Here is a 12,142-nt window from a genome sequence, read left to right on the forward strand (position 1 = left end):
CACGGCATGGGCCGCACACGGCGTCAGGCCGCTGACCCCCTTGTGTGTCTAGAGAGAGTCCTAGAGGGGTCCTGAGACATCTCAGTGTGCTTGTCAAAAGACCCGGTGACTTGTTTTCAGCTTGAACAGCACTGCTTTAAGGCATTCACGGCATCGGAGTCCGATAAGCAAAGTCACGGTTGTCTTATTGGGACTTGAACATTTATCTGATTAAAGAAAATGGAAGCAGGCATTTATAGCACAGACATTTCAGGTTATTTGTCACATTTTCCTTATTCGTTCACGTGAAATTAAATAGGACATGAAGCGATTCACGTGTAAAGCCGCCTGTTGTGTCAAAGTAATAGAAGAGTAAAAACCAGTTCAGTTTACAGGAGAAAACTAAGAATTCCTCACTTTTTAAGAGCATTACTCTACACAGAATATTTTCTTTCTTTTATTTTCATTGTTTGTTTTTGAGAGAGACAGAGCGAGCAGGGGAGGGGCAGACAGAGGGGGACAGAGGATCTCAAGCAGGTTCCCAGCTGACAGCAGTGAGCACAACGCGGGGCTCGAACTCAGGAATTGTGAGATCATGACCTGAGCCGAAGTCAGACACTCAACTGACTGAGCCACCCAGGTGCCCCCAAGATATTTTCTTCAATTAGAAGAAATCGGGGCACCTGGCGGCTTTGACTTTGGCTCAGGTCATGATCTCTAGGTTCGTGGGTTTGAGCCCCGCATCAGGCTCTGGTGCTGACAGCTCAGTGCCTGGAGCCTGCTTTGGATTCTCCGTCTTCCCTCCCTCTGCCCCTCCCCGACTTGCGCTCTGTCTCTTTCTCTCAAAAATGAATAAGTGTCAAAAAAAATTTTTTTTAATGAAATAATAGATAATATAAAAGCATCCTTTATGTGGCTGTGAGGAAAAACGCGTTTTCAGGAATCTTGCCCTTAGTATGCTCCTACCTGGACTTTGTAAATACTTGAATTTTTGTGCGGTTTTTCTGGGGGCTGGGGGGCATGGCTAGGAGTAGTGATCTGTTGTGTCTTTGAGTGCAAAGCAGTCCTCAGATGGGGCCGGAGGGTTGCTGGGCCCTTTATGGATCATGTAGGCTTGACTTGGTTAGTCCCGTGTGCTCTCAGAGACTTATCCAGAAAGGGTTGAGAGGTTTTTGTATGGGGAAGAAAGTGAAACACTGGTTTATCATCTAAAATGATCTTTTTTTTATGCCCAAGAATTATTCAGGGTATTTTTCTGTATGAATGCCTATGTCTTGAGTTAACATTGTCTGTAAATACCATATATAAAATTTGTAGGTTTTTTTTGAAATTGGAAAAGCACTCATTAAATGGTTCTACACACGTCTGTGTACACACACACACACACACACACACACACACTTTAATGAAACAAAGTCCTGAGTGACTTTACACCTTTTAACTAACTGGCAAATTTGATCCAAATTCAAATTTGATCCAAAACTGGTGAGTGGTTTGGAGCAGGTTGAATTCGGAGCCTCCTGTGAGGTGTGGATTTATTTGGAAACCCCTATGCTGTGAGATACTTTGATCCACTCAGGTGTTTGGGAAGTTTTTAGACTTAGTGGAGGTGAAGAAGGAAGACATCGTTTGTATGGAGAGGGGCAGAGGTGTGAAGGCAAAGGCGCTCCCCTCGGCGTTGAGATTTAAAACCTGTTGCTGGTCGCTCGACGGCCGGACGCACGTCGAGGGGCGAGCTTCGCTCTGGTCCTGTGCTGGACGGAGACGTCTGCCTCTCGGGCCCCTTCTCTGCACGGGTGGTTCACTGTCGTCAGAGGCGCGTGTTCTGAAAGAGACCCCGAGCCTCTAGATTCAGGCTTTTGGTGTGGCAGCTTCCTGTTTGAGGCGACGCGTCCGGCCGGGGCTCCTTGTGACTCACACTCCGATGCTTTCCAGGCCTGACGGCTGCGGGGTCGCCCCCTCGGCCCTCGCTGCGCCTCTCACGAGCTCCGCCCTGTGTTTCAGATCACCGAAGTGGCCTTGGAGTACAACAACTGTCACGGGGACCAGGTGGTCGAGCGGCTCCTTCGGCACCTGCGGCGAGCGGACGCCCCGCTGTTCCGGTCTCTGGCGCCCGAGCCCCCCGCCCGGCTGCCGGACCCGTCGCCGATAGCGGCGTCCCCCTGCTGCAACACCGTGGTGCTGCCCCAGTGGCGCCCCGTCTCCAGGACCCACAACGTCTGTGAGCTGTGCGTCAACCAGACGGCGGCGGGCCTCGGGCCCAGCTCGGCCGGCGTGTCGCAGTGCAGCTTTTTTGAGATGGCGGCAGCTCTGGATTCTTTCTACCTCAAGGAGCGGACCTTTTATCACGTGGTGTCCCACAGCGTGGAGTGCAGCAACTTCCTCAGCTCCTACAGCCCTTTCAGCTACTACACTGCATGTTGCAGGACCATAAACAGGGCCGCGACGGGCTTCGTGGATTCTGCGCAAGGTGTCTTTGAAACCCCGGCCGTTGCGTTTTCTTCCCTGGAGGAGAAATGCCATGTTGAGACCCCGGGCTCCCTTCCTCACATTGAGGAGAACCGTTATCTCTTTCCTGAGGTGGACGTGAGCAGCACGAACTTCACAGGCCTGAGCTGCAGAACCAACAAGACCCTGAACATCTACCTTTTGGATTCGAATTTATTTTGGTTGTATGCAGAGAGGCTGGGGGCTCCGAGCGCCACCCGGGTGAAGGAATTTGCCACGATTGTCGATGTGAGAGAAGAGTCTCACTACGTCCTGGATCCAAAAGAAGCTCTTAGGAAGTTCACCCTAGGTACCGTGGGCGCCTCCCTTCCCCAAGCGTAAAAAGGATCCCTTAACCTCACACTGGGAACTTTCCTCCGGGGATGGCAGTACCCTTGGTCATGGGTGATGTCAGCTCTTTAGCTCATTTGAATTCTTTAGACTGCACTTGGTCATAGTTTTAAGAGAAGCTGGTTTTGTCTGTTAAGTGGACCGGAAACTTCCTGACTGCAAATTGTGGCTAGGTTTCTCATGCAGCCCCTTGGGGGGTGGGTAGAAGTCCGTGTTGCAAGTTGGCGGTCCCTGTCCTGTTTGGAGGTGGAGTGAGCTGCATGGGGTGGGAGCATCCCGGGGGCTGAGGAATTTGAGCCCTGACAGCGGGGTCCCTTCTAGAGGAGCTGAGACAGAAGGCACTGAACCCGCACAGCAGCCTGTCCTCCCTTTTGGCCCACGGGTTTGGATGTAGAAATTTCCAGGCCACCAGACCTAATTTGTTCTGCCGCTGTTTGTACCTCCTTGAGAGACGCTGCTGTGACCTTGGGTGCCTGAACTGTCACAAACACGTGTCACATTGCAGACCAGCAGAAACCACTTTTGGGGGCGGGGTGGGTAAGGCCCATTCTGGGAAAGCATCCGGGAGCTCGACCTCGGGGCTCGGCGGTGGCAGCGGCTGTAAGGAACACCAGCTGTCCTGTTCCCGGGGCTCTGCTGACATCCTTGATGTCCACACGAGGAAGTGAGAATTCAAAAGCCGTGTTAGTTCAGCCTCACTGGAAATGTGGGGGAAGCCAGCGTTTGCCAGATGGAGGCAGGAGCAATTTGGTAGAGAGGGAAACCTTTCTTTTCCAAGTTTTAGAGGGTATGAAAGCAAGAGGAAACTCCAAGCCCCCTAAATAATAGTCCTTTTAGCTGTCTTCTTTTAAGCCCAGGCGAAGCTTGTTTCTTACAATGGCCACCTTTGGAAAGGCTCATGTAAATGTGGATTCTTGTCCTGTGTCAAGGTCTATATTAGAAATGCGAAGCTCCCGAGTGTTTAAAGGAACCTGTGACCTATCGCTTTATGAATTGCATTCTCTATCGTTACTGTAAATTACTCCTGATTGGTGTTTTCTAAAGTTACGTTTTGGTGTTCGGAGTTTTTCTAAAGTGAAACAAGCCTGTATTTTTGGAGTGTTTATTGGACTTTCCCGAAGTCTGTTCAGTAATACACAAGCATTCAGTGAGCTCATAATGTGTTCAATTTGAACTTGAGGGTAATCTGAAAGAAGCCTTCTTCAGATTTATTTTCCTCTCCCTTCCCTCCCTCCCTCCCTCCCTCCTTCCTTTCTTCCTTTCAGAGATAGAGTGCACAAGCAGGGGAGGGGCAGGGAGAAAGGGGGACAGAAGATCTGAAGCGGGCTCTGCACGCACAGCAGAGAGCCCTCTGTGGGGCTTGAACCCGCGAACCATGAGATCATGACCTGAGCCGAAGGCAGACGCCTGACTGACTGAGCCACCCAGGCGCCCCGTAATTTCTTGTCCTCTTCCGTATCTGCTCTGAAATGTACATGTAGCTCAGCTCTTTGTCCTGGAGTTGGTGACAAAATTTGTAAGGGTCCTTGTGAAAAAGTACCTGTGTCTCGCTGGTTTGGAGAGTTGACTGTTAAGTCGGCTGTCTCTGGGGCAGTTTCAGAATTGAGGCTTCATTCAGATTAGGAGATAAGTTTTGGTTTTATGTTTCAGAAACATAGCCAAGTAAGTTATTCAGATGCAGATAATGAGTTCTCTTTAGTATGCACAGGACATCCTTCACTTCCTCCTCCCTCTGCGGAAAGTGTCACTCACTATTCGTTAGGACCTCAAAATGGAGAGAGGAGAGAGAGAAAGAAGGGACCCGCCGATCAGTGCTGCTCTAGACAGGTGCCAAGGAGTCTGAAGGCAGTGGGAGGGGAAAGCTGTTGGTTCGAGTTAGGTTTTTGGATTATTTGTGAGCCTTATGGGATTTTCCACGAAATATAATGTGAGTTTATTTTTCCTACACTTTCAAGAAAGAAACCTGAAGGACTTGAACAAAGGAAACAAAAACCACAGCTCCCCGCCTCAAGTATTAAACGCCTGTCACCTCCCAGTACCTTGTGGAGTTAGCCGCATCTGTAGTGCTGTTTAAAGGTCTGAGCGTTGTAGGTTGAAGTCTCTACGGGGTGGTGGCATGTCGATCAGGTGTCTGTTTGGGGACCAGCCCCGTTAGGAGAAAAGAGAACTCCTGGCCTGTAAATCCTAGAGCCTGTGACTCCGCGTGGTGTTTTGGTAGCTAGATTACTGTCTGCCGAGGTCACACTCAGAGCTGAACCTGGTGCCCGCCCCCCACCCCCACCCCGGGCAGCCTCATCCAGGGTGCTCCCTGTGGGCGAGGTGTTCAGAGTGCCAGCCTGTGAAGCCATTGCAGCTTTTACATGCAGAGTGTACAGTAGGCCAGCTGCTCCCCCTGTGCTTCGCCAAGAGCTGATCTCATTTTCTCTTTATTTTTAGAGTCTTTTATTCAAAACTTCAGCGTTCTCTACAGTCCCTTGAAAAGGCACCTTATTGGAAGTGATTCTGCCCAGTTCCCCCCTCAGCATTTAATCACGGAAGTGACAACTGATACCTTTTGGGAAGTGGTCCTTCAAAAACAGGTACGGAGTCAGAGGGGCACAAATCCAGCCACCTCTCCCTGGTGAGGTAGCTGCCGAAGCGGCGGGCGTCGGGGCGAAGGCTGGGTTTTGATAAGGCCCAGGTCAGTTGCGGGACGGTCTCCCTGCACGACATACGTGTTACCCGACGCTTCTCTCACCGCAGAAAGTCCTTAAGAAAGCACAGAATTGGAACGATGTGAAGCTGGAGGTATTCCCTGGCAGGGGTGCAGTAAGCAGCAGCTCCTGAATGCCCGCTGGGTTCCGAGCGCGGTCGGGACACGCGTGCGCCCTTTGTAACCACCGTCTTCCCTTCCCCCAGGACGTGTTGCTGCTTTATTACGCACAGTGGTGCGGCTTCTGTCCATCCCTCAATCACGTCTTCATCCAGCTAGCTCGCCTCCTGCCGGCGGACGCTCTCACCGTGGCCCGGTAAGGAAGCCCCTTCTGTCCGTTTTCGCTCCTCACTGCGTAGCCGTGTGGTTGGCGAGGGCCTGCCCGCTTTTCATAAACCTTGGGTGAGACTGGGTGCAGTTTGATTGTCAGCTTGAAGCCAGAGCAGAACCTCATCGAAACCTGCATGCTCCCAGTGAGTTCTGAGCGTTGCTTCCGTGGTGCCAAGTGTGTGTAGCCCCGACCGAATTCCCAGGAGGGTGAGTGTGGGGGCGGCGCTGACCCCTCCCCGCCAGCGGCCGGCTCCCCGGAACCCCATGGGAAGGGTGCCCACGGAGCTCCGTGGCACGGTGGCCTTGGCCCGGTGAAAGGGGGCGGTCCTGACGTGCCGCCCGCCGGCCCCGGGACCCGGAGCACATCCCTCCGCCAGGTCTGTCCTCCCTCCTCACTCCTCACTCCTCACATTAGGGAGAAACACTGGTTGGTACCTTTGTGTTCTGGTTTTGTGATTCCGTGGGTACCGGATGTGGGCTCCGTAGTCAGCAAAACCGTTTTTAAATCACTGTTTTGTAGAGACAAGCCTCAAATGAAGACTGGATAGGTACTAAGCTGTTGGGCGGGGTGGGGGGGGGGGTGCAGGTGGTGTTTAGATTTCAGCCTTCCAGACAGAATTCAGTACAAAGATTAAATCATAGGAAAAACAACAGAACATAGATTATTGAGTTTGCTAGTTTGAGAGATGGAAACTTTCCAAAGTGAAGCAGTTAAAAAAAAATAATTAAAGAAAGATGGACAGATTGCACTAGAAAAGTGTGCAGTGAAAGACATAAGGAAAATAGGCTTAAGAAAGAAAGAAAAATAGGTATGTTTTACAGCATCTCTGTTTCACCCGCTGGGTCTGCTCTGAGCAGCATAGAGCCAAACTGCACCGTGAGATTTTTCTTTGTACGTATCCTCTGACCTAATTGTCGCCGCACTCGGTGAAGCAGGCGCGGCTGTCACTCTCTTTTTACCGAGGAGGAGACCGAGGCACAGAGAGATGCGGTAACTTTCCCAGAGTCGCACAGACTATAAGTGAGGGCCCAGACTTCCCGGTCAGGCGCTCTTACTCCGACCCTGAGAAGTGACAAAGGTTTAAGGAGCTGCTGAGAAGAAAATGCGGTCTGTCCACACAGTGGAATGTTACTCGGCCTTATAAAGGAAGCACATTCTGAAACCCGTTACGAGGTGGACAGACCTTGAGGGCGTCAGTGCAAAGTGAGATACAGAGATACGAAAGGACACATCCTTCGCGATCACACATATGCAGGGCACCCAGGGCAGTCACATTCGCAGAGACGGAGAGGAGATGGTGGGTGCCCGGGGGAGCGGGGGTGGGGGCTGTGCAGCGGATAGAGATTCCCCAGTTTTTCAGGATGACAGAACGCTTCTGCAGTTGGGTGGTGGGGACGGCCGCGCGGCATTATGAATGCACTTTGCACGACCAGACTGTGCGCTCAGGAGTGGTTCGGATGGCACGTTGTGTGTGTATTTTACCGCAGCGACAAATTGGGGGTCCGGGGAGAAACAGCCGAGAGGGACTCCTGTGTGAAGAAAAGACACGAATAGGCTTTTTCACGGCCGGAGGAGGAGAGTATAAGTAAGCAAGTGTGGAAGTTACAGCCTAATAAATGTAAATGAAAACAATAACAAAGTATCATTTACACTTATTAACAGATGCTTTGACGTGACAGAATCTCGTGTTGATAAAATGGAGTGAAATTGGCACAGAGAGATGGAGCTAATAGCAGAAGTGAATTGGCGTCACCTTTTTGGAAGGCATTTTAGCAACATTTGTAAGAAAGCACAAAAATTGTTATACATTTTTGACCCAGTTAATTTTACTTTGGGGACTTAAGGAACTAGGACTCGCAGAGAAGCATGAGCTAGTCACTCCCTGTAGCATTGTTTGTATCTAATGGTAGAAGCACAGCTAAGTAAATTACAGTTGGGCGTTTGATGGGATTTTTGCCCATTTATTAGAACAATGCTTTTCGTAGAATTATTGAAAAGAATTGCATTCGAAATATATGAATACTGCTCTTAACAACATGTGGGTATATACACCAAGCCTGAATGAGAATCCCAGAAAGAAGGCCCGATTGGCCCAGTGGAATTCTGAGTGATATTTACAACAGTGTTTTTCTTTCAATTTTACATGATTTTGGAGTGAAAGTCGGGAGGAAAAACGGTATTTGATGATAGGCTAGAGCGTGCCCTACCACTTGTTTAAAAAACGGAACTCTGACATTTCAGGTAGGCTCGCCCAGGCAGAGACGGGAGTGCTGTTGAGTTGTTTAAAACCATTCTAAAGGGGTCCCCCTTTTGGGCGAGTGCATGGCGCTGGTTGACGCCCAATTGCCATGATTCTCTGAGAACTACTATCAAGTTAATGATTCAGAAAGTCCCCACTTTTGTATGCATTATTTGTGACGATTGATATCCGAACCGCCTGTCCGAATGGCCCTCCAAGGTCTGCTCCCTTCTTCGAGGACTACTGTTTGTTTGTGTTTTTCGTTCCATCTGAGCAGTGCCTGCCAGCTGAGGTTGGGCAGGGGAGCTGAGTGCCGGCTGCAGGAGGGGCCACTACCTGCTTCACCAGTAATAAACCCCAGGTTGGGTAATTCAGCACACATGGAATTTTCCAGATTAGAAAATTAATCTAAAATCTGCTAAGAAAATGTGTGTTTTGTGGCCTCCATCCGGAGTTACAAAATATAAATATAAAAGAGAGCATCACCTTTACTCTCCAGTTTTCACCTCTTCAGAGGCTTGATGTGTTTTGCACAATGATTTCCTTTCTCCAGAGCTAGTCCAGGGATTTCACTGCTTGCCCAGACCCCGTGAGGGGAGCGTGGACTGCTCCTGAGGTGTCAGTGAGGTGTTTTTCTTTTGAAAGTTCATTTTTACTCTCAGGACATGTCCCTTCTGCTCCGTAAGTTAAAGTGGAGAAAGTTGCATGTTCTGGAAGCGTCGGTTCTTGTCGCCTGAGCTGCACCCATCCTGGCGTAGTAGTACGTTCACTCAGAGGGCCAGGATCTTCATTTGTTGGAGAAAGTTCTTTGAGTTCGGAGTGTCTTGGGCCGATCTTTTACTTACTCTCATCTTTCCCTCTGCCGTTGTCAGGATTGATGTATCTCAGAATGACCTTCCTTGGGAATTCATGGTTGACCGTCTCCCTACTATCTTATTTTTCCCCTGTAGCAGGTAAGTTTTTTTCACTATTTTCGATCTTTACTCAATATTTGGGCAGATGGGATTCTTTTGAAAATGAAAAGGGTTTAAGGTGCTTCACAGAAATGAAATGCAAATCATTAGCTGTTACTAAACTATTTCGAATAGAATGTATTGTTAAAAAAATGTTCCATTGAGGGGAAAAAAAAAGAAAAAAAAATGCGCCATCAGGGACTCGGGGTAAAAGGGCTTTCGTGTCACAAGGTCGGAGGTGGTTTTTGGTAAGAACTTCACCCCTCCCACAGTGTTTTCACGAGCGTGCATGTGGCCGTCAGAACTCGTTTGCCTTCTCGGTCTTATGAGCCTCCAGTGGATGCCGAGATGGATGGCAAAGAGCCACGTTCACCTGGGCCAGACAGCAGCTCCTCTCTCGAGTCCCCCGGGCGTCAGGCCCTGGCTGACCCAGGCTTTCATGTGCCTCATTTTCCATCGAGTTCTCCTGATGCCCGGCTTGTCCCTCCTGTGCAAGCTGGAAATGGAGACGACTCCTCACTGTACCCCGTTCATGGGATTCAAGGAGCCTTCTCCCCACGTGTGCAGACTTCCGTGAACGTCCGCCACGGGGCTCTCCCCTTGATGTCTTCACATCATGCAGGCGGACTCCAAGTCCAGTGATGACAGCAACTGCCCTGAAAGCCCGGCAGGCGGGGACGGGACCTAAGCAAGGAGGATGAACGGCCTAACTTGGCAATTACTAAATGTTGGGTGCGGATGTTTTGCTAAAAGGGAAATGAACTCTTGGCCTTTAAAAGCCTGATAAACGAGATGTTCTGACCCTTTTTAAAAAAAAAGATTCTCTTTTGTTTTCAAAAGGGTCCTCAGGGACCTAGTCACACGACTCTGATGGTATCTTTATAGGGAAAAAGCATTTGCAGGTTATTCTAACGAGGTCCTTAATTCGCGTATGTGGTGTCTCCTCTTTTAATTTCCTGCCCTCACTTTTACTGTTCACGGCAGCCACTGCCGTACTGTTTATTTCTCATAGATACCTAATCATTTCCTTGTTGTTTCCTCTTTATCTCAAGGAATTTTTGCTGGAATACTTCCTGGGGTAGTAGGGTCCTGTCACATCATGCACTAAAAACAGAGCGTGACTCATCCCGTTGTGCTGACTGTTGTCATGAGCCTCTTTCCTTCTAAGAAATAAAGTGCCGCACAGTCAAGGAATCACGGACCATAAAGCAGTTTCATCTGCGTGGGATGGAGGTTGGGCAGGAAGTTTAACGAAGCATGGTTTTCGAATTTCGAACATAGTTTGGAAAAGTATTAAAGTCCTAACACCCAGCAGGTGCCAGCAGCTAGAATGCATGAGTATGTCTTGAGCGAGACAGAAAGAGATACACCGAGAATTGGTGACGGGGTGTGTGTTGGGGGACTGAGTCAGGCTGGAGTGCCTTGCAGTAGAAAGTTGCCTGATTGTCCATGTGAGGATGTGCATTGGTGGTCCCTGCAGCCCCTTAGTGTTTTGTTTTTAGCTTTTTTAATGTTTATTTATTTTTGAGACAGCACTAGTGGGAGAAGAGCAGAGAGAGAGGGAGTCACAGAATCCGCAGCAGGCTCCAGGCTCCGAGCTGTCAGTACAGAGCCCGATGCGGGGCTGGAACCCACAAACCGTGAGATCGTGACCTGAGCCGAAGTCAGACGCTCAACTGACTGAGCTGCCCAGGCGCCCCTGCGGCCCCTTAGTATTGGAAAGTCAAGAATGTAAATACTGAACGTGAGAAGAGTGTCCAGCTCTTTGTTAATGCAGAGACCTTGGTAAACCAAAAAACCTCATTACTGCTCTGGAATGGAATTTTCCTTATCTCCTAAAAGTAAAGATAGTCGCCAGAGAAGTGAGCTCCCCGTTAGCTGGTCCAAATTGAATGAGTGCTCAGGTTACTCAGAGGGTGTGAACAGGCAAAGGGTGTGAGCTGACCACTGGCAAGAGAGGAAAGGAGAGAGCCCTTTTTCACGGGGACTGTGCTTACGTCCTCTTCGGTGAAAAGAATGCAAAAGCGTACGTGCGTTTTGATAAAAGCAGCCTGCCCACACGCTCGGTTACGTGCGCAGTAAGTAGGGAAGTGTGAAGATGTTGACAGTTACTTTGGAGGAGGATTCCAGGTGATGGGGGGGTGCCTCGTTTGCTGTGCACATTGCCTCCAGCCAGCACGTGTTTCACAGTCCTGGAACAGAACCACATGCAAGGGCTTGTCCTCTGCCACAGGGCGCGCCCTGGGCCGCCTCCTGCGGCCGCTGGCTTTCCTGTGCAGGTGCGGCATAGAGCCGCTGTTCCTGCCACCACTGAGTGTGACGTTTCAGAATCGAGGCGCTCCTCTGGCACCTGGGTGAAGACGTCACAAGGATGGGCTGGTTCATTCTAGCATGTGCCCTGGCCAGGACCGGGCCTCATGAGAGGAGCAGCCCGCCCGGCTGCAGTAGCACGGCCCCGTCTTTGGAGAAGATGCCTTACACCCTCGGTCAGGTTTTTATTTGGCCGTTTAGGTGCTAGAGCTACGTGAACACACGCCTAGGGAATTCCGAAGGGAGTCGGACCGCGGGGCCTTTTACCACCACGTTTCCGAAATGATTCTTTCCTGGGGAGTTTGTTCACACTGTGTCCTTGCTACTTGTAAAAAGTGGGAAAGCGCTTTAGCACGCGTGTCAGGCAGATTCACGGGGATGGCGCCCCGAACTCTGCTCTGAAATAGCGTGCTTACAGAGGTCGTTTGCAGTCACGTGAAGGTCTCCCACCCACGCTCCGGTCCCTCGGCAGCCCCCTCTGGGGGCAGTTTGGGTACCCTGCCCTACAAGACCGGGTTTGCGCCGCCTAGATGGCTCTCAGCGCCGATCCGGCCTCTGCTCGTCCTTCCCCGCCTGCAGCCCACAGGCACCAGGTGGCTTGTAGTCCTCGAATGGCTGGGAGGGCGCAGTCGAAGAAAGCTTCTGGAGGCTAAGAAAACCATGTTTTAGAGTAGGGTGTGGTTATATATTTACTCTGAATATTTGACTTTTCCATTTCCCTGAAAGTCTCCCTGAGTGTGGTATAAAATGGGGCATATGCGATTTTAATTTCCCTGTGATACTTATTTCATTGGGAAAGA

At 50.2% G+C, this 12,142-nt stretch overlaps 1 protein-coding gene across 2 annotated transcripts in view; it reads left to right on the plus strand.

Moving 5' to 3' along the window:
* The window catches only part of TXNDC11 (thioredoxin domain containing 11), a 59,943-nt gene that overhangs the window by 45,844 nt on the left and 1,957 nt on the right, over nt 1-12,142 (plus strand). For both annotated transcript variants that reach the window (XM_042972425.1, XM_042972426.1), the window contains 4 exons: nt 1,984-2,776; nt 5,254-5,396; nt 5,716-5,825; nt 8,952-9,032. In XM_042972425.1, the coding sequence (XP_042828359.1) occupies nt 1,984-2,776; nt 5,254-5,396; nt 5,716-5,825; nt 8,952-9,032 (1,127 nt within the window). The remainder of the gene's footprint in view (nt 1-1,983; nt 2,777-5,253; nt 5,397-5,715; nt 5,826-8,951; nt 9,033-12,142) is intronic.

This window comes from Panthera tigris, chromosome E3, assembly GCF_018350195.1.
Source record: "Panthera tigris isolate Pti1 chromosome E3, P.tigris_Pti1_mat1.1, whole genome shotgun sequence".
Taxonomy (NCBI): domain Eukaryota; kingdom Metazoa; phylum Chordata; class Mammalia; order Carnivora; family Felidae; genus Panthera; species Panthera tigris.